Source organism: Rhinopithecus bieti, unplaced genomic scaffold (genome assembly GCF_001698545.2).
Source record: "Rhinopithecus bieti isolate Rb0 unplaced genomic scaffold, ASM169854v2 scaffold_26871, whole genome shotgun sequence".
Taxonomy (NCBI): domain Eukaryota; kingdom Metazoa; phylum Chordata; class Mammalia; order Primates; family Cercopithecidae; genus Rhinopithecus; species Rhinopithecus bieti.
In genome coordinates this window covers 1,810,377-1,833,509 of record NW_016812402.1, presented here as the reverse complement: position 1 = coordinate 1,833,509, position 23,133 = coordinate 1,810,377, and the positions used below count along the sequence as shown (strand labels likewise).

General features: G+C 38.3%; 1 protein-coding gene across 11 annotated transcripts in view; it reads right to left on the bottom strand.

The window, feature by feature from the left end:
- The window catches only part of PANK1 (pantothenate kinase 1), a 157,514-nt gene that overhangs the window by 95,502 nt on the left and 38,879 nt on the right, over positions 1-23,133 (bottom strand). For 10 of the 11 annotated variants that reach the window (XM_017896346.1, XM_017896339.1, XM_017896341.1 and 7 more), the window contains one exon: positions 19,105-19,202. In XM_017896346.1, the coding sequence (XP_017751835.1) occupies positions 19,105-19,153 (49 nt within the window). In that variant the 5' untranslated portion in view covers positions 19,154-19,202. Of the gene's footprint in view, positions 1-19,104; positions 19,203-22,219; positions 22,254-23,133 lie in introns of all 11 variants that reach the window. The other variant, XM_017896337.1, reaches the window with a different exon arrangement.

Sequence of the window (23,133 nt, the reverse complement as noted above, 5' to 3'; positions counted from 1 at the left end):
TTTTTTTTTTTTTTTTTTTGAGACAGAGTCTCACTCTGTCACCAGGCTAAAGTGCAGTGGTGTGATCTCCGCTTACTGCAACCTCCACCTCCCAGGTTCAAGAGATTCTCCTGCCTCAGCCTCCCAAGTAGCTGGGATTACAGGCATGCACCATCACACCTGGCTAATTTTTGTACTTTTAGTGGAAAAGGGGTTTCGCCATGTTGGTCGGGCTGGTCTGGAACTCCTGGCCTCAAGTAATCCACCCACCTCGGCCTCCCAAAGTGCTGGGATTACAGGCATGCGCCACCACACCCAACTGATTTTTGTATTTTTAGTAGAGAAGGGGTTTCGCCATGTTGGTCAGGCTGGTATGGAACTCCTGGCCTCGAGTGATCCACCCACCTCGGCCTCCCAAAGTGCTGGGACTACAGGCATGGGGCATTGCACCCAGCCAGTTTCCTGATTTGTAAGTTGAAGAAAAACACAAGTACCCTCCCTTCCTGTGAGGTGTATACGGAAATAAACAAATCATTGTACAGGATAGAATCTCTGTGAACAATGAAAATATATACTGCGTGCCTTCTGTCTACAACACACCATATTAAGTATTTAATGATGTTATTTCATTTAATGCTCACAATAGTCTTACGAGGTAAGTTCTACTGTTATCCTCATTTTACAAATGAGAAAATTAAGAGCTTAAAATGGTTAAGGTACTTGTATAAGTTCACGTGGCTAGTAAGTGGCAGAGCCAAAACTGAAACTCAAGGCAGTCTCATGCACGGATTTGCTGTATTATTCAGTTCCCAGCCAATTTCACATCTGTAACCTCATGGGACACCCTGAGCCAGCACCACCCGGTTACAACGCTGTAAGAAAATCTATTTTTTTTTTTTTTTTTTTTTTTTTGAGACAGAGTCTTGCTCTGTCGCCCAGGCTGAGAAAATCTATTTTATTGTCATTTTAAACCACTAAGTTTTTTATTTTATTTATTTATAAATTATTATTTTTTTAGAGACAGGGTCTCACTCTCTCACCCAGGCCGGAATGCAGTGGTGTGTTCATAGCTCATTGCAGCCCCCTATCTCCTGGGCTCAAGTGATCCTCCCCGCCAGTCCCACAAGTACCTGGGACCACAAGTGTGTCCCACCACACCTGGCTAATATTTTGTTTTTTTGTAGAGACAGGGTCTTGCTATGTTGCCAGGCTGGTGAAACCACTAAGTTTCTAGGTAATTTGTTGCACAGCAATAGGTATTAATAAAGTGCATAAGTAATTTATACCACTTAAACATTGTGCTGGTAAAAAAAAAATTTCCTTGGCCTGAATTCAGGTTGCCAGTTTATAGTATCTATAGAGAGAATGCCACCCAAAATACACCACTGTGGTATAGGGATTCATTCTGAGCTGCAGGCAGTTGAGAAAAAGCAGACAAGGAAAACTCTCTGCCCTCACCTTCTCTACCAAATAGGGCAGGATATACTTAATCACCAAACTCTAGACTCTTACCAGCCCAGAATGGCACCAGAGAAATCTATATTACAAACCTTGCTACAACAACATTTATCTTCCATTAGTTTTTCCATATATTCACCTTCGTACAATTTGTTCCCCTAGGAATTGCAAGCCCCTTTCCTTTGTCTTGTCACTTCTCTATAGGTTTATTGTTCTTCTGTGAAGATGCTAGATAAGCACCAAGTTCTAACCACCCCTTTGAGTTACTCATCACTGATGAGTGTTAATAAATGTGTAAATAAATTTCTGTTTTTCTCTTGTTAATATGTCTTTTGTCAGTCTAATTTGCAGGGCTTCAGCCAATGAACCTAAAATTGTAGAGGGAAAAAAAGGTTTTTTTTCTTACCTAAACTTGCTTTGAGTTGATTTTTTTTTTTTTTGAGACGGAGTCTTGCTCTGTCACCCAGGCTGGAGTGCAGTGGCACAATCTCGGCTCACTGCAAGCTCCGCCTCCAAGAGGAAAACTGATTCAATAAACTGAATTATTTTTCCAGATTCAGTTAGACTTGTGTTCACATATGTTTCTACCACTTACTGGTTATGGGACCTTGGAAAATTTACTTAGTAATTTCCTCACTTGTAAAAGGGGAATAACAATAAAAGTACTCAGGAAAATTTGTGAGATACTTTGAAAAGAGAACAAAAAAAGATTACTGGATGTTCTATCTAGCTTATACTTCTGGATTTTCTCTGCATTTCATTGTCTTTGAGGTACTTTATGACTCTATAAATTGCAAAATAACAGAGTAATACAAATAATTCTTATTCAAAGGAATGCAAATTGTGGGGGCCTGACCCTGTAATCCCAGCCACTCAGGAGGCTTAAGTGGGTGGATTCCTTAAATCCAGGTGTTAGAGACCAGCCTGGGCAACAGGGTGAGAGACCTTATCTCTAAAACAAAACAAAATTTAAAAACCCACAAAGAACTAGTGGTATGCCATTGATGATTGTCCTGCAGCTGTCTATCAGTTTTGTACCTATAAAGTAAATTCATTTCAGCATTCCTGATGGGTTGCTTTATTTGTCTGCTCTTTGGATCCTCATTTTAATATCTTACTGATTTAGTCATTGACATAAAATCATAGACACATGCTTATTTTATATTTGTGTGTGAATCATGATTCCTCTTATAAAACTTATCCTTCAACATATTTCAGAGTGTTATTATGATTAAATTAATCAATGCATGTAAAGCAATTAATACAGTGCCTGGTACATAGTGTTCAATAATGTTAGCTAACTTTTAAGAAAGGAAGAAGGTAATGAAGAAGTGATGTTAGGTCCCAAGTTAGGTAAGACAAAGGTCCATTAGTCTACCTATCCTACTCATTTCTGTTTTCCCGAAACAGATATTCAGAGATAACAGTTTTGTAAATCAACAAAACAGCAATCACAATTCTAACAACACAGCTATTACACAAGAACAAGATCTCAGAAAAATCAGCTAACCTCTTGGATCCCAATGAGAATAATAATGTTCACTTCAGTAGTTGCTGTGGAGGCTTGCTGAAGTCACGTATGTGAAATGGGAGTCTGCGAATGAGCTGGAAACAGATTTAGGAAGCAAACATCTGAGTGTCTGTTCAAATTCTATGCCTTCTGGCAGGTAGCTAAAATGCCTTAGTGGGCCAGGTATTAGAAACAGGCAGCTCTAGCCATCTATTTTTATTTTAGGTAAACATCAAATACTTGATAGAGATACAATATTCTTCTATTACAAGAAAAACAATAGAACAAACATGATGATAGATGGAAACAAATATTCTAGCTTAGAGTCAGAGGAGCGTAGAATGGGATGGTGTACTGGGAGGGAGCAGCTCTGGTTAATTGTTGCCACCTAAGAATTCAGCTCCAGAATTTTAAAAGAGCAGCAAGAAACCTTAATTATTATGATATTTATATGAGCTCAAGCAAGTTAGTAAACATACATGGTAACCAATCCACATTTATCATCCCTTTGTTTGTGACCTCTCTGTTAGGCCATTTTCTTGTGTGTGTTCTTTGGGTGGCAACTACTTGTTGCTGACACTCATCACGAGTTGCTTATCACTGAAGCCTTTTTTTACTGGCATGAATAGAAGATGAATGCCAGAGAACTGCGTAGTCATTTTGTTAATCAGGCTGGAGTTGTTAGTATTTAATAAAGAGAACATGTAAGAAATATTTGTAGTTCCGAGTCAAAGACATTGGATACTTTGTTTTGTCCATCACAGGTTGCTTTGCCATCACAATCTGTAGATGTGGGGAGAAAGGGTTCTAAATATGTTCATCCTTTTAGGAAACTTTGAAATATAGTAAAAAAATAAATAACTTTGAAGTAATATAAACATGGATTTGAACCCCAGCTCTGCGGTTTAAGCAGTAACTGACCAGGGATAATCAATGTCCCTGATCCTCAGTTTCCTCACTTATAAAAAGAGAATTAACAGCTGCTCAAGGAATCAGCCTGCTTTTATCTTCCTGCTCTGCTGTCTTCAATGTGGAACTTTCAACTCTTTGATAAGAAGGTTACTGTTGCATCTATAAGCATTGCTTCTGAGTTCTAGGCAGGAAGAAGGGAGAAGAGTGAAGGTTAAATGACATAGGTCAGGTGAGCATGCTTTCCTTATCAAAATTCAGTAGCTTTCTTAAAGTCACAACTAGTAGACTTCTGCTTATCAGCCATACTAGCCATCATTGGTTGCAAGGGAACTTGGGAAATTAGGATTTTTTTTTTTTTAGCTGGGTACATTTCCATTCACCTGGATGGCAGAGTTTTAATACCATCAATGAGTTTGGCTACTGGGTAGAAAACAAAACAAAGAAAAACAACCAGCAGTATCTGTCACAGGGCTCAATAATCCAACATATTATTTATATGGTGACTTTCATCTCAGCTAGTCTCTCTCCCTTGTCATAATATTCAAAATGCTGGGCATATAATGTGTGTGTGCGTGTGTGTGTGTGCGCGCGTGCACGTGTGCACATGCATGTACATTCAATCTGGTTTCTTGCCCATTTAGCTGGTACATCAGAAGTATATTCTTCCTAGGTAATCTTCATAAAAAGTTAAAAATTTAAAAAAAAAGAGAAAGGGTATTTTTTATGTAAGTATGCCAAGAAAGTAACTTTGGGTTTTCTTTATGCTGAAGATTGCTACAACAACAATCATTTTCATGTCATAAGAACTAATATTTACTAATAATTTACTATTTGCCAGACATTGTACAAAATATTTTATATTCACTATGTTCATCATGAAAACTCCATAATGTAGACTCATAATCCCTACCCTACTAATAGGGAACTGATGCTCAGAGAAGATAATGTACTTAAGATTACATAGCAACTGTACAGTGGAGCCAATATTTGAATTTGGATCTGTCTGATAGCAAAACTCCTGCTCCTGGTCACCATATTATACCATCAGCTTGCAAGATGTCTAACGCCTACTTCTGAGGACTCTTTCCACACCTTATTCTAAATTTCAAATCTTGGTCTCACCATTTGACCAATACCACAATAATAATTGTTGTAGATAAGAATCATCAATCATTTCTAAAACTAGTGGGGAATTATGATGAGAAACAGAATATATGCATATTTTCAAAGTATTTCCACACATGATACTAGAGATACTACAAAGAGAATAAGAGTAACTTTATAGTGGAGAAGTCAGGCACACATCACCATAACCAAGTAATCAAACTTAACATCACTAGTAATGAGACATACTAACATCATGTGATTCTGGAAATGATGCGCTGAGAAGAGCACGGCATCACTTAACGTGGTATCCTTATTGAAAATGTGTAACTTGAATTTAATCTTGAGGACACCACACACCCACCTTAAGCGGCATTCTACAAAACAACTAGTTAGTTCTCTCTTCAAGGGTCAGTGTCATGAAAGGCAAAGAAAAAATGAGGGAATGTCTTAGATTGAAAGAGACTAAGAAAATGTGACTGCTAAGTGCAATATATAATCCTGGATTGTATCTAGGACCATAAAAAGAACACTAGTGTGACAATTAGTAAAATTTGAGTAAGGCCTGTATATTAGTTAATAGTATGATATTAAAGTTAATTTCCTGGTTTTTATAATTGTACTATTATTATGTAGGGTGAAAAATATATGAGAACTGTTTTATGCTTTCTTTGCTGATGGGTTTTTTTGCATCTTTTTTGTAAGTCTGAAGTTATTTCAAAATAACAAGTTAAAAAAACTTACCTCCTAGTTGACTTGTTTACTTATTAAAATTATGTCTGAACTAAAAGTATATGGACTCTAAGTATATCTCCAGCAGCTTTCTCATCTGCTCTGTATTTTGTGTTCTGTCTCTCTCTAATAGGGTGCCATGTTCAGTGGTGGCAGATCTGAGAGAGAGCTATTTATACCCTAGATAGCTTTTGTATGTTCATTATGAAAATTTTCTGGCAAATGAAAGAAAAATGTTTTGTTCTAACAAAATTAATATATTATGACAGTTTGCCATCATGTGAAAGTAGTGTCTTGGGAAGAAGCTTTAAAAAAATCTACATAAAAGAACTGTATGGGCTAGCAGTGGCCCTGCATTCTATCCCTTCCAAAGCTACCACCAAGGTACAACCTCTACTCTTCTAGATTAGCTCTAGTCACATACTATCTCCTGGCAAGAAGAGATAATCCATTTCCTTATCCCTCCTTCAGCAACGGAATGGAAACCTTTTCTCAGGATTTTAAAATACCTGAGGAGTGACATCCCCAGGTTGGTTGTTGAAAGACAACATTGACCAGCCAATATGTAAAGAGGAAATGTAGCAGGAGCTATTGTTAGACCTCAGAGGTGTAATATAGATGATTCTAAAACTTTCCCCCAAGTGTCCTGAACAGCAGGGGAGAACTGTATCAGGTAGGATGCTTTTGGCTGCAAGTAACAGAAAACTCAGCTCAAACTAGCTTAAACAATGAAGTTTACTAACAGACCATCCCGAGCTCAGAAGGGTTCCAGGCCCAATGCTATAAGGGCTCCATTCCATTTCTTTGATATTCTCTTGGGTGTATCAGTTTTGTCTCCAGATTAAGGCCCTAACTGTTAAGCAAGGGCTTTCAGCAGCAAATAGGTACACATGTTTCTTTGTTCATATACTACAGAAAAAAAACAAAACCTTTTACCCAACCATACTACAGAAACCTTTCCCTTCAGTCTGACTGGGCCAACTTAAGTCACATGCCCACTCCTCTACCAATAACACTCCCCAGGGGAAAGTCATGTATGAAATAAATGAAGTCTGAGTTTCAAAACCATTCACTGGTAAGGCGGTGGGATTACCATGAGTGGTTAAGAGTAAGCAAGATACATTGCTAAAGCTGGCGATGAGGTTAAATTCCTTTGAGTCATGGGCCTTGTGAAGGAAAAATGGACACCTAAAGAAAACCAGGGCTTTGTCAGGGGAAGGAATGGGAGCAATGGAAGCTGAGGAAGTGAATTCCCGCCCTTGTCAATCTAGAGTGTTGGTCCAACAGAACCTTCTACCAGCAGAATATTTCTGTGATCTTTCTCTTTTTAAAAAAGGGGTTATACCACTGTGGAAAACAGTATGTCAGTTCCTCAAAAAATTAAAAATAGAACCACCATATGATTGAATAATTCCATCTCTGAATATACATCCAAAAGAATTAAAAGCAGAATTTCAATTTCTACACTCATGTTCATAACAGCATTATTCATGACAGTGAAGAGGTGAAAGCAGCCCAACTCTACATCAACAGGTGAATAGATAGCCAAATGTGGAAGACACTCACAATAGAATATTACAAAATGGAAGGAAATCTTGTCATGTGCTACAACATGGATGAGGACAATAAGCTAAGTGAATTAAGCCAGAATTAAGCTAAGTGAATTAAGAAGACAAACATTGTGAGTCCATTTATATGAAGTACACTCATAGAAACAGAAAGCAGAATGGTTATTACTGGAGGCCAGCCAGGAAAGTGGCTGATAGGTGGAGAAGTGGAAGTGGAGAGTTATTCTTTCATGGGTATGGTTCAGTTTGCAAGATGAAAAAGTTCTGGAGATCTGTTCTACAACGATGTGTATATGCTTAACACTACTGAACTGTACACTTAAAAATGGTTAACGTGGTAAATTTTATGTTGTGTCTTCTTAATCAGAATCAAATTTTTTAATACGGAAAAAGAAGTTATAAAAGCCCCTTTATAAATCAATTCTTAAACATAAAACATGTTTCCAATAAAAAAGAAAATGATACAGAAAAGGAATAAAACTCATTTCAAATAATGCAAAAAGAGAAAAAGTAAGGAAAACAACGCCAAAGTACTGAACAAGAAAGAGTTTCTTGTTTTATTATCTAAAATACAATCGAAGGATAGACATACTTAAAATAGAGCAGGAGTACAGATACACAGTTCTAGAAATCCTTCAGTGAAAGCAAGGCAAGGTTTTGTTTGTTTCCTTATGTAATCATACAGTCACTGCTTTCTTTTGTACACCTACAAAAGATGTAAAATTAAGTATCACAAAAGACCCTACACAGTTCTATTCAATACAGGTTGCATCTATAATTCACAAATACATACACAAAATAGTTTTCAACCACATTTAATTTTTAAAATTATTTTCCTGGTTTATCATACAAATTCATACACATTTCTAATTGTATTTCATAATACATCAAAATTGGGTCTATTTTAGATGAATCTCTGCTTCCAATTTTGTGAACAATTTTTGAGTCTAAGAAGATACTTATCCTTTGGTATCCAGAAACTCCTAAGACTTAGCCACATACACCAAGGCTAATTTGAGAGGCAAAGCACAGGAATGAATTTTCTGGAAGACAATTCTTTCTGTGTACAATAATAGGGAATTAGTTAAGTAAATAATGCCACATGAACGATTAGCCATTAAAAGGATTATGAAGAGTCTGTTTATTAAATGGGGAAATACTTATAATAATAAGTAATAAAGGAAGAAACAGAATACTACATAAATACTGTTTGAACATGATTATAAAAGAAACAGGCCAGATGCCATGGCTCATGCCTGTAATCCCGTACTTTGGGAAGGAAAGGTGGGTGGATCACCTAAGGTCAGGAGTTCCAGACCAGCCTGACCAACATGGTGAAACCCTGTCTCTACTGAAAATACAAAAATTAGCCAGGCATGGTGGTGCGCGCCTGTAATCTCAGCTACTGGGGAGGTTGAGGCATGAGAATCACTTGAACCTGGGAGGCAGAGGTTGCAGTGAGCCAAGATCTTGCCACTGCACTCCAGCCAGGGCAACAGAGGGAGATTCCATCTTAAAAAAGAAAAAAAAAAAGAAAAAAAGGAAACAGACAATATTAACAATAGTCAATATTTGAAAATATATATAAGAAGGGCCACCATGGTGGCTGACACCTGTAATCCCAGCACTTTGGGAGGCTGAGGTGGGTAGATCATGAGGTCAGGAGATTGAGACCATCCTGGCTAACACGGTGAAATTCCGTCTCTACTAAAAATATAAAAAATTAGTAATACTAACTACTTGGGAGGCTGAGGCAGGAGAATCGCTTGAACCCAGGAGATGGAGGTTGCAGTGAGCTGAGAGTGCACCACTGCACTCTAGCCTGGGCGACAGAGTGAGACTCCGTCTCAAAAAAAAAAAAAAGAAAAAATATATAGGAAAAGACTCCGAAAGAAATAGATTTAATAGATCAAAATATTAACAGTGGTAGTCTTTGGGTGGTGTATCTTTGGAGAGTTATTCTTTCTACCTTTGCTTTTGCTTTTGTTAAACCCCATAACACATCCAAAAGGTTTACTGAGAGAAAAAAATGGACTAGGGTCAACAAAATACTGTTGGTCCAAGGGTCTCACTTACGAAAACCTCAACTTTATTACTTCTCTTTTGGCTGTTCAGAGGATCCACGCCACCTCTTTCATCCTGCATTTTTTATTTTAACGTGTTTTATTAGTTGAGGTCAATATAAAATACTACTGTAAACAAAATAAAGACAGATTTAAAATTAAGTGGCTCTGTTTTCTCAGAGCCTTTTGCTATTTAAAATTTTGTTTCGGAGTATAACAAATCCATATTACACCGCAAAAGTTAATTTAGAACAAAATGAGCTTCTTGGTTGTTTGAAACAGTATTAAAATAGTCTTCTACCTGAAAATATGAAAATTATTGTTCAAAGGGATATACAGTAGACACTTAAACAACATGAGTTTGAATTGTTTGGGTCCACTTATACGTGGATTTTATTCCATCTCTGCTGCTCCTGAGACAGCAAGACCAACCTCTCCTCCTCCTCCTCTTCTTCCTCTTCAGCCTATTTAATGTAAAGATGATGAAGACCTTTATGATCCAGTTCCACTTAATAAACAGTAAATATATTTTCTCTTCCTTGTGATTTTCTTAACATTTTATTTTCTCTAGCTTACTTTATTGTAAGAATACAGTATATATTTTGTACATTTGTATATATACAACCTTACAAACTATGTGTTAATCGACTGTTTATGTTATCAGTAAGGCAGTCAACAGCAGGCTATTAGTAAATTTTGGAGGAGTCAAAAGTTATGTGTGGATTTTCGACTGTGCAGGGGGTTGGCGCCCCTAACCTCTGTGCAAGTATTAATATTACAGTTTGAGAAGGTGCCTAAACTTCTTCCATTTAAATGGTCTTTAATAGTGCTGTCATTCTGTTTCTGGCAAGCACATCTTTACATAACCATAAACTATGTGGAAATTCCAAGATCAGAATAATTTAGATTCTGTCCTTGGGAAACACTGCATTTATCTAGTGTAAGATAGATGTCCTGCTGTAGATGAGACAGCTCTGGGTTTGAATTGCAAACCTTAAGACTCAAGTGTGTGTATTTTGCCCAACTGTGGTCTCAATCAGAGTGGTCACAGGGCAGCTCTCAGCTACAATCTGCAGCTGCTGCTTTTCCCTGTCTAGGAGTACCTGCCCAGCAACAACTGGAGCTTAACCTTCACATGAGTTTTCTATGTAGGTGGTGTGCATAACTGAAAGAGTGATTTTGAATTTTAGTTCTGCCTCTTAGTACTGTGGGGCATTGGATTAATTTTGTGGCAGGAAAGTGTATTGAGATAATTAAATCTTCATATTCTCCATATCCTATATTCTCTATCTTCTTTCTAAGCAGAAGACCCTTGGCATTTTCTTTCCCCAAGGTTTTTTGCACAAAGAAAGCAGAAGTTATCATGGAGCAGCTTTTATTATGTAATGGTTCAAACTCTTCTAGATTCTGCTACGTGTTTCCAGAAAAGAAGAAACAGACACGTTGAGAGCAACAAGAAGGATGAGACAAATACTCCCTATCACTAAAAACGGTGTTTGTGAGGATGAGAGGATTCCTGCGATCTTGAATACCCTTGGTATAGTGTCCAGAGGAGAAAGCTCAGACAGGAGAGCTATGTGTTGAGGTACAGCTTGAGATACTGTGTTCTAAAGACTGGGACCCTAACCTCTCAAATATTTTTGGCATTATAGATCACACAGAAGCCATGGAGCAGCCCAGTCTAGAGTAAGCTTTTCTGGGTACCCCCCAGATACTCATGCAGACAGAAGACGGATAACAGGACAGGCACTCTCCATGCTTTGGCATGTTGGGCAAGATCCTAGAATCCTGAGTCATGTCTTGTGAGGGAAGCCCTCAAATGACTGAGATGTCATTTCCTGCCATTCCAATGTAATCATGCTAGTAGTTGATTTTAATTAAAACTTAAGAAAATATCTGTACATTTCTTACACATTTGAATTTGTACACATTCCTGCTATGCTTGTTTGAGCCTCTGTTTTTTCATCTTATCCTGTAGATCAAAACACTTGCCTCATTTTGAGGATTAAGTGAGGTAGCATGTAAGTTCCTGGGATGGTGCTTAGGCATATTTAGTAGAAGCTCAGCTGTTTATTCCTTTTTTTTTTTTTGAGAGACAGAGTCTCACTCCGGCGGCCAGGCTATAGTGCAGTGGCATGATCTCGGCTCATTGCAACCTCTGCCTCCTGGGTTTAAGCGTTTCTGGTGCCCCAGCCTCCAGAGTAGCTGGGAGTACAGGTGCCCGCCACCTCGCCCGGACAATTTTTAGTAGAGACGGGGGGTCTCACTATGTTAGCTAGGTTGGTCTTGAACTCCCGACCTCAAGTGATCTGCTCACCTCGGCCTCCCAAAGTGTTGGGATTACAGGCGTGAGCCACTGTGCCCAGCCTTTTCTATCATTCTCTCTGCAAGATGGGACTGGGAGGACAAACAGCAAAAGCTGGTATCAGGGCTTATAGCTGGCCTTGGGCTAGGGAAGGATGAGGGGCAGCATTTTCATAGTAATAATAATGATAGCTACCACTTCTTAAGAACCTATCAGTGGTTTTTAAACTGCCCTGCAGAGTTCTAGGATTCCATGGAGGGTCTCAGGAGCTGCAGTGAACAGAGGGGAGACCAGCAGTTCACGTTCAGGGCTGCCTCCTCTGCTTCAAACAGATCAGTTTTACTTTTACCTAATATATTGATCCTCTACATAACATTTTGTTTGAAAAGTAGTATATCTGTTAAAAATGTTTGAACACGTCTACAGAAGTATTGGATCAAATTGATAATATAAACAAATACATGTTTGTCCAGGTTTCTTCCTTTCCAAGCTTAGGAAAAGCAGATATCGGGAACAAGAGGCAGTCCCGAATCAATATTCAGTGTGATTTTTGTAATGTTACAATAGTAGGAACAATTAGGCAGTTCTTCCACTTGTGCTATGCAGCAAGCAGCAAAAGCAATATCCGGTGAATGAGAACATTTGGGTATTGCAAGCCGGGAGTATTCAGCTGGCATATATACCACCAAAAGAAAGTGGGGGTTCCCATGCCCAGATGAGCTGATGACCCCCTTAGCTTGGTGGTATGTCCTACCTCTCCTCTGTAACCACAGGAAGCAGAACACAATACACAGATTAGCACTCACAGACAGACAGACAGGCAGATTAGCAGGTAACTAAAAATGTAAACCTAAGGACACAACCAAGAATCACCACACATTTGAGGAAAACTGCAGAGGCATTCCAGAAGGAGAGAATGGTGGGAATGGATAAGAGAGGGAATATACAAAGAATAACAGAATAAAAGCTCTTTTTTTCATTTTTTTTGAGACGCAGTCTTACTTGTCACCCAGGCTGGAGTGCAGTGGCACGATCTCGGCTCACTGCAACCTCCGCCTTTTGGGTTCAAGCCATTCTCCTGCCCCGCTCCCCAGTAGCTGGGATTACAGGCGCGCACCACAATGCCCAGCTAACTTTTGTATTTTTAGTAGAGACGGGGTTTCACCATGTTGGCCAGGCTGGTCTCAAGCTCCTGACCTCATGATCCGCCCTCCTCGGCCTCCCAAAGTGCTGGGATTACAGGCGGGAGCCACCACACCCGGCCTTAAAATATCTTATTATCAATTGAAGAAATAAAACTGCCAGTGAAAGGGCCCACGAGCTATTTAAAATAAATACAAACACAAACTGAAAGACTCCAGATCATACCTTGACAGTTCATGGTAAAGTTTCAGAAAACTAAAGAGGAAGGTCTTAATACTTCTGAAAAGAAAACAAAGCAAAACAAAAATGGATTACTTAACAAAGGAATGGAGGCTTTTAAGATAATCTAACAATATTCTCCAAGTATAAAATGAGACAATTTTTAGATATGCCATCATTTAAAGAAAACAACTAAATAGGCTCATAGGATGCTAACAACCTTAGGAGTGTAAGATAGAGAAAACAGAAGTGTTATTTAAACCCAAACTGACCATAGTAACACCTGAATTCCAAAGATAGTGGTTGTGACAAAATTCACATCAATGAGGAAATCAATCTTTATTCTGATGTTCTCTTCTCAGGGCCTGGGAAATGGAGAAAGGAAAGTCTAAAATTATGAAGCCTCTGCTGGTTCCCCTGGGCTGCTGAAGGAAAGACCTGGACTACATTACCCCGTGTTTCAAACATATTAATGAGTTTTTGAAGGTTAGCCTTCAGTTAGTAGTGGAGAGATAAGTCATTCTGCGTAATAAACTGAGAAGGATGACCTTAGGGAAGGCTGGAGGATGAGAGGTGTGGAGTGAGATGGGCTTGCATATCACGGCTGGAGCCTGAACCTGTAGAAAACAGTGGCTTGGAAGTAGGCTTTCCCTTCAGCTGGGGTGGCCGACAGGCTCTTTATTTTCAAAAAATCATTGAACTTTTTACTGTGAATAAACTTTAGTTCACGAAGAAGATGCAAAAATAGTATAGTGGGTTTCCATACACCCTGCACATAGCTTCCTTAAATGTTTAACATGTTACATAATCATAGTACTATTATTAGAACCAGGAAATCCACATTGGTATATTACTTATTATACTGTAAGCCCTTATTTGAATTTTGTCAGTTTTTCCTTCAGTGTCCTTTTTCTGTTCCAGAATCCTGCACAGAATCCCACATTGCATTTAGTTGTTATTTCTTCTCAGTCTCCTGTAGACTGTAAGTTTCTTAGTCTTTCCTGCTCTTTCATGACCTTGATACTTCTGAAGAGTACTGATCAATTATTTTGTTGAATGTCCCTCAATTTGTATTTTATTTTCTTTTCTTTTCTTTATTTTATAGAGACAGGGTCTTCCTCTGTCACCCAGGATGGGTGCAGTGGTGTGCTTATAGCTCATTGTAATCTCAAACTGCTGGGTTCAAGTGATCCTCCCACTTCAGCCTCCTGAGTAGCTAGGACTAGAGGAATGCATCATCACGCCCTGCTAATTATTTTTATTTTTAGTACAGATGAGGTCTTGCCATATTACCCAGGTTGGTCTCAAATTCCCGACCTCAAGCAATCCTCCTGCCTCAGCCTCCCAAAGTACTGGGATTACAGGTACGCACAACCGTGCCCAACAAGTTTTCTTCTGAGTGGACTGAGGTGATGCATTTTTTACAAGAATGCCACAGAAATGATACTGCGTCCTCACGTAATAGGATGTGTGTATCACATAATGCGGTTCATGATTGTTGTGCTACTAGTGATGTTGACCTATCACTTGATTAAGGGGGTTTTCACTGAGTTTCTCCACCGTAATGTTATTATTTTTCTCTGGATAGTTAATAAATGTCTGGAGAAAATGCTTTGAGACTATGCAGTCTGTTTCAAGTCAAACTTTCACTCACAGATTTTAGCATCCATCTATATATCCTTTCTGCTACAATTATCATTGTGATGTCTGCCTAGTGGTCATTTTCTATTTCTCTCTATTCTTCTACCATTATTAGTTGGATTTTTTTCTGTGGTGGCCAGGTCTGGGCAAACCTGCCCCCAAGTCTGAGGAAGCTGAGAGGCCAAAGAAAGATGCTGACAAATCCAGTTTCTTCTTAGAAACATTTAATAAAACATCCAGTTTCTTAGAAACATTAAATGAACAGAAGCCATGTCTGTGTCTCAGATGGGCACAAGATGAGATGGTGGGTCCCCATGCCATTATCCCCAAGACCCAGGTCTTATATACCATAAAGGAGGGGTAGTTCAGAAAGGATGTGTAGGATAATTGAAGTATGATAACATCAAGGTTGTTTAGCCTAAGGTCAGGATTTAAGGTAAGTGCCTGCTGTTGCAGAAAAAACAACAGATAAACTAGAAATCTTAGAGGCTTTCCCAGAACAGGGGTTGATCAGAAGCCAACGTGGCAGAGCATCATCCAAGATGGAGTTGCTTTAGCCACCACAGAATTCTACTCAAAGGAAAAGCTGTCCCTTCTCCCCCACTTCTTTATTTAATCAATTACTTCAATATATGGTCACAGGAATATTTATTTTACCATGTGGGTTATAGTCCACTATGGTCAATATGGTTATTATTTAGCTTGTTGTTCAAATTGTTCCAGCTTTGGTCTTTTGGAGATTCTTTAGGTTGATGCCTATGTACCTTTGACAAATCTTACTTTATTTTAAAGCATTTCCTTACTTTCTGGCACCATGAGATATTACAGGCTCATTCTGTAATTTCCCTGACCTGCCTGGGACCAACAACTTCTTGAAGGAACCCTGGTTCCTTTTATTTAAGAATGGTATTTAAAAATCAAATCTGGGTACTAGGCATGCTCACTATTACTGGAGTATCATTGCTTTTAGCCCCTATGACTGGGCATATCTGCATGTATACTAACCCGTTAGTATACACTGACCTGTGTACATACCCCTGTGTGTATACACTTCTATATTTCTGTATAAGTACTAAAAATGATGAGTTGACAGGTACAGTAGCTCATGCCTATAATCCCAGAATTTTGGGAGGCTGAAGTGGGAGGATCTCTCAAGGCCAAGAGTTTGAGAACAGCGTGGGTACATAGCAAGGCCCTGTCTCTACAAAAAAATACAAAAAATTCACCTGGCATGGTGGCATGCACCTGTAGTCCCAGCTACTTGGGAGGCTGAGGTGGGAGGCTCGCTTGGGCCCAGTAATTTGAGACTGCAGTGAGCTATCATCATGCCACTGCACTCCAGCCTGGGTGACAGAGTGAGACTCTTTCTCTAAAATAATAAAAATTATGATTTCATAGTAATACATTAGATTCCAATTCAGTATCAGAGTGTTCATTTCATTTGAACGACTTTTAAAGACAGGTGTGTCCAAAGTTAAATGTCTGGTTTATGTGAAAATACCCTTTCCATCACTACAGCCTTTTGTGACCAATATACACACAAATGGCTTGTGTGTATGTCAAGGAAAAGGGGTCCCTGTCCATGGCTAGAGCAATATAATGCAGAATAAGAACATGAGATTGTGAGATGACTTATAAATTACACTAGCTGAGCAAAGCAAAAGGTCTGAACCAAAGGTAAATAGGAAAACGTAAGGCCCCAATAAGGGACAGACAGCATATGTTCTGCCATTTCTACTTTCTGTACCAATGGCAGATATCAACAAATGACCACCACACACCGACTGACTAGGCAAAAACATGGCTCCAAATTTTCAGACATGCATTTCAGGCAGCCACCACTAAGCAACTGGAATTCACACTGTAGATGACTCCTATCCCTAGGTTAAACAAATGAACAGCTCATGTAAACCATATTAGCTGGGAGAGGAGGGAGAACATTATCCGTCATTAGATTTTTGCACAAATTACAGAAAAAGCCTGACACAACGTGGTCAATGATATTCAAAAATTCAATGACATGAGGCCAGTTCTTAGGGTTTGGCTCATGATACAAGGTTTCATATCACCTGGTGGCCGGTTCTTCATTTTAGTTTAGATATCAGTGGGACAGACTGTTAACCATGTGCGTAGCTGAGATTTCCAGGTGAGCATAGTGACTCCAGGCATCTTCCAATTGAATGTTTCTATGACCGATCCTAAGAGAATGGAATGGATAACATTGTGGACACAGGACCCACCCTCCATATTCCTACTTACTAAGATGGAGCTGCTGCTGTTTCTCTCCCCTCTGGGATTCTCTCTACCTTCCATGTCAAGCCTCTCCTGTGCAAATTTAGCTCACCCCAATTGAAGAAATATGTTGAGTAGAGAATGGGAGCCAATCGCCAGTCAGGTTGTATATGAGTTTACATGATGGTGACGGTTTCTTATACCTGGTAAGAGTAGCTAGCAGAAAGCTGTGGCATGAGCTAATGGGAAATAAGAGGGACAACTATGATGGAAAAATGGTGAGGACAATAGAGAAGGTAGGTACTCTGGCAGAGGGACTGCAGAATAATGCTTACCCTTGGGCCTGTGAGTAGAAAGTCCCAGAAGAAAAGAGGGTAAGTTGAATGCAGTGTAGAAAATCTGGCTTTGTCAAATCAAATAGAATTCACACGGAAAAATGCTCACAATACAGTGTTCACTAAAAGTAATGTGGCCAAAAAACCCTGTGAATATAGTTTGGTCCCTAAGTGTATGAGTGTGTGTTTTCTTTAAATGTGTTACATGCCTACTACAGTAAGACGGCAAGGACAGGGTGGAGAACAGGAATGAATGGACAGGGTTTCTGTCCCCATAAGGCTTACAGTTTAATACAACAGATAGCTTTGAAAGTAAACAAATGTTAAGAATGATTATATCATTGGCTACCACATTAGGGATGAGTTTATTTTCTTCTTTTTTTTTTTTTTTTTCTGAGACGGAGTCTTGCTCTGTTGCCCAGGCTGAGTGCAGTGGTCGGATCTCAGCTCACTGCAAGCTCCGCCTCCCGGGTTTACGCCATTCTCCTGTCTCAGCCTTCCCGAGTAGCTGGGACTACAGGCGCCCGTGACCTCGCCCGGCTAGTTTTTTGTATTTTTTAGTAGAGACGGGGTTTCACCGTGTTAGCCAGGATGGTCTCGATCTCCTGACCTCGTGATCCGCCCGTCTCGGCCTCCCAAAGTGCTGGGATTACAGGCTTGAGCCACTGCGCCCGGCCTTATTTTCTTCTTTATAAATTGTATTTTCCATGTTTTCTACAAGAATGATGTATGCCTTTTATAGTGAGAGAAAAGCAACACATCTTATATTTTAAATGAACAAACATTACAAAAAATGAAACAAAACAAAGAAGACCAGGCTACAGGAATCAATTCACATTCATCAGGCTTATAGTAACAGCTTTCTTTACAAAACAGAACACCAATTTTATGTATTCAGCTATGGCAAGGTCTTACAATAGTAGCTGAAATTATACAAACAGGGTTAAAAAATCAATCTTTGCTCACAAGGGAGATTAAATTATTGTTTGTGTGGTGTTTGTGGCACAGGGAGATGAGAGGATAGTTAGCATCAGATAAAAATATTACATTTCTTTGATTAATAAGGGCTAACTAGATGTGTTTATATTTTATCAACATGCAATTTAATTTGATGTAGTGTAACATTCTCTATCCTCTGACTTGCAAAATGTTTCCATTCTTGGATGAAGATATAGAAGATACTCTAATACACTTGATCAGCATCACACTGCCAAAGCATCTCTTAGAGTAATAAAACTTGAAGAATGTTTATCATTACCTATGCTATGTCAACTTGCTAACTTCAATGCCAGAAAAAGCTTGTCTTACATTTTAAAAGTACAGTAATGGAATATTAACAATAGCAACTACACTTAATGAGTATTTACTTTGTGCCAGACATTTTACATTGATCATTTCACTAGATCATTCACAACAAAAAAGAATCACAGATCCATAATCTCTTATCTAAAACTCTGGGGACTGGATGTGTTTTGGAAATGAGAGGTTTTTGGAATTCAGGAAGAAATTGCAATCCTTTGGAATACAGTACATAAATTGCATATTTTGTAACATTCCAAATGGGTACAGGATAGTAATATGTAATGAAACACATTAATCTTACTATTTCTGCAAATAAATGTATGAAAATTCACACTAAGTGAAACAAAACCATAAATAATATTACAATTTATTTACAAAAATATATTAGTAAATTTATTGGTAAATAAAATTTTTACATAAATAAGTTTATTGGTATATGAAATAGGAAGATAAATATAGACCACACATACCACAAGCTTTTAATGTGTTTTGTCACTTGTGAAAAAGCTTCTTATTTCTAAAGAAATTTTAAGTAAAATTTAAAACTTATACTGATGAAAACTAACCCATATCACATATACATGCAATGAATGTTCATTACCTCTGACTGCCTGAGAATCTTGGAGAAGAGGTTGTTCCAGTATTACCATGTCTATGAAACCAGGTTGGAGCTGGACATCTGATGAGCCAGAAACAGGACTGTCAAGAGATGAAGCGGTATTACCACAGAGAGCTTTATTAAATACGTTTCCCAGTTTCACCTGCCTCCTTAACACTGGTTTCTGTCTAAGCAGTTTCTCTTTAATTGACTAAATTGTCATCAGCTCTTGCTCACTGATAAATGTACATCGTTCAAGGCCAGCAATTAATCAGTAACACATTTTCGCCATATGATCTATGGAGATTTTTTTCACCCAAATTCATAATGTCATCATCATGACTACCTACCAACTTCATATTGATCTGCATTTAACACCATCTCAGCAATTTCCCCATCACTCTTAGGGTGCACTATGGGTTCATCATTATCAATGTTAACCATTTCTTCAATGTCAGCTTCTTCTAACTTATTTACACTTTTGGCTGATAAACTTTTGGCATAGGTAATGAGTTATCCTACCATTGTTTTCTCATTAGAGTCATGAAATCCTTAAAAATCTTCATCAGCTAGGTCATTTGCAAACATCATTGTAGCCCAAAGTCTGTGCCAACCATTTGTTAATGTTGACTTATCAACATCGTTCCAAGCATTAGCAACTGTGTAGATGGCACCCTTAAGACTAAATTCTTTAAGGAAATCCTGGATTTTCAGGCCTCTGTTAACTGAAGCAAGCATACTTTAAAAAAAAAAAGTGTTTATACTTGCTCTTCACGGAGTGTAGAATTCCTTGGTCACGAGGCTGTATTACAGACGTCACACTGGGGGGAAAGTCAATGCCAAAAGCATTGCTCTTCACAAGATGTGCAGGAGGGGGATATGCAGAACCATTATCTAGAAACAATAAAATTTTGCAATTGTCTTCCGGTCCAGCTTGCAACGAGCTCATGCTGTTGGCACAAAGTGCCTATCAAACCAGTTGGAAAAGATTTTCCATTACTGATGCTTTCTTGTGTGCATAATAATGTACAGGTAAATTATGCACACCTTTTAAACACCTTGGATATAGGCTATTTCCGATCACTGCCAATTTTATTTTGTGTGTGCCTGTAGTATTAGCACACCCAAGAACAGTTAACTTTTGCTTGTTATCTTTGACATCTGTTGCTGCTCTTTTGTTAGCCATTGTTGAGGTTTTTCTAGGAACATAGCACCAGTACAGAGCTGTTTCATCAGCATTGTAAATTTGTTCAGGGCTAAGATTTTCATCAGATATTATCTTAGCAAATTCATCAATGTAATTTTCAGTAGCTTCATCATCAGGAGAAGCTTTTTCACCACAGATTTTAAGATACTTGATTCCATGACACTTTTTAAATTTCTGCAGCCAGCCTTCTGAATATTCACATTCTCCTTCAATGTTCAGTTCTTCATGGTATATTCTAGCTTGTTTCATGACCAACAAACCAGTCAGTGGTATATCTTTACTTCTTTGTTGTCAAATTCATTCACTCAACACAGGGTCAAGATCTTCATTTTTGGCTCTATGCAATATTTTTCTAATTTTCATTAGTTCCCGGTTATCGCTGTCACTATAAAATTTCAACAACTTGTCTGTTTCTTTCAGTCGTATATCGTGGTGGTTCCCATACCATATTCTTCAGTAAGACACCTCACAAACATACTAACGTCAAGTTTCTGCAATAACTCCACTTTCTGAGATACTGATAAAGACAGATGCTTCCTTTTCTTCTTCTCACTGTTACCTGTAGGTATAACTTTAGCTCTTTTCGACATTTTCCATGGAATTAATCCCCAAGTCAGAAAATGTCAGGAAATAGAGGCATGTGTGACTTATGGATACAAGTGCTGAGACAACAGAGGCTTCATATTTGTTCACAGTAGGTTTTTTTTGGGCATATAATCCTGGTGCCAAACTTACAAAAACACTTTTGGGTTTCACAGTGTTTTTGTTTTTTGTCCTGTTTTGGAATTGCAGAGTAGAGACTGTAGACCTGCATTAAAAATATCATTTTAATGATGAAAAGACTGAGGCTCAGTATCTTGCTCAAGGTTATGCAGCTATTACTTGTCTTTTCTGCTTATATTTAGTCTCCTAATATTTGGTCACTTTAACAGACAGAAAAATGTTTCTTTTTCTGGTATTGTCTGCCAAGATGATTTGAGCTAGAATAGTTTTAGCACAGGAACCTGATACTGTTATTTGATTGACACAGTCAGTAGTTGAGCCCCAATGCTGAATAACATGGAGATGCTGTGGCAAGAGGTTAGAGTTCCTAAATTTATAGTTATTGAATATAGATTTTTCTTTTTGTACCAAATGATCTGTTTGGTACTTACTGCTTGTTACTTACTGCTTCACAATGAGCAATCAGGAAAAATGAAAGAGCTCATTGCAAATGTCCCAAACACTCCCACAAGTATTCCCTAAATATCCACTCATTTAAAAGGCTTTTTTGTTTGCTTGTTTCTAAACTGTTCTGAAAATTGTACATCCCAACTGTGACTCAGAATTGTTAATCAAGTTCAGAATTAAAACACATTTTATACATTCTAATAAAATGTTTCTTTTAATTTAGAATTCAGAAAGAATTCATTAGCATTTTTAATGACTTTTAAGCTTCTGTGGTTTGAGCCTTATTTCATGGACTCTTTTATAAGTTCCTATTGGAAGGCCAGCTTTTCTTCCTCATTCTCATCTTCCCCATATTTATTTAGATCTTCCTCATATGTCTAATATGAACTGTTACAAATGCCTGAAGTTTACTGATTCACTCCTAAGTCTTTCTTTTTCTACTGGGTGTAACAGCAGTCCTTTTGGCCGGACTGTTATAAAAATGAGTAAAAGCACAGTTCTGTAAGACAAAATTCTAAACCCCCCAACTGACTGAATGGACACCTCTGTTGGCCAAAGGCATTCCAAATTAAACCTGAAAAACTAGCTCAGGCCTTGATGGGAAGGGTGGTAGTTGGGCATACCTCATTGTACTCTCCTCCCTTTGGAATTCAGGCACAAGTGATCAGCGTTAACAATAAAACAGAGATCTTAACACTGGCAAAACAGACTCTTTGTAGCAATAAGATACCAAATTCTAACCTGACTCCAGTATAGCATCACATGACAGCAGGCTCTGAAAGAAAATGAAGTATTTTACCCCAAAATATATTTCTTTAACATATTTTCAAATGGCTCTGCAAAGCTGTCTCTTGTGGGGATAAGGATTCTACAGATAACCCTTTTTCTTTTCTAGATCTTTTCCTGATCCAGGAGAGACTAACTAAAGGTCTTACGTAATACCTTTTCAGGTCTGATAAGAGATATTTGCCATCTACTCTCTCTGAAGCCTGCTACTTGGAGGCTTCATCTGCATAACAAGAACCTTGGTCTCCACAACCCCTTATTTTAACACAGACATTCCTTTCCACTGATTCCAGGTCTTTAGATAATAACTTAACTCTTTCAGCCTACTGCCAATTAGAAACTATTTGAATGCACCTATGACCTGGAAGTCTCCCTGCACCGCCCACTGCCAATTCAAGTTGTTCTGCCTTTTCAGACTGAACCAATGGACACCTTACATGTATTGATAGTCTGCCTGTTAACTTCTGCCCCTCTAAAATGTATAAAATCAAGTTGTAACCCAACCACCTTGGGCACATGTTCTCAGGACCTCCTGAGACTGTGCCCCAGGCTTTGGTCACTCATATTTAGCTCATAATAAATCTCCTCAAATATTCTCCAGAATTTGACTCTTTTTCATTAACAGCTAGTATAATTCAGAAATGTTTCAATTCTAGTAAATAATTGGGTATTACGTGAAATACCTGGGTGACAAAAATTATCTGTACAATACCTGTGACATGCAATTTACTCATGTAAGAAACCTGCACATGTACCCCTTGAACCTACAACACAAGTTTTAGTAATAGTAATAGTAAAACTATTACTCTAGTTTTACTAGAAAAAATTCTAGTAAATATGAGAAATGTATAATATTAAATTATATTTAA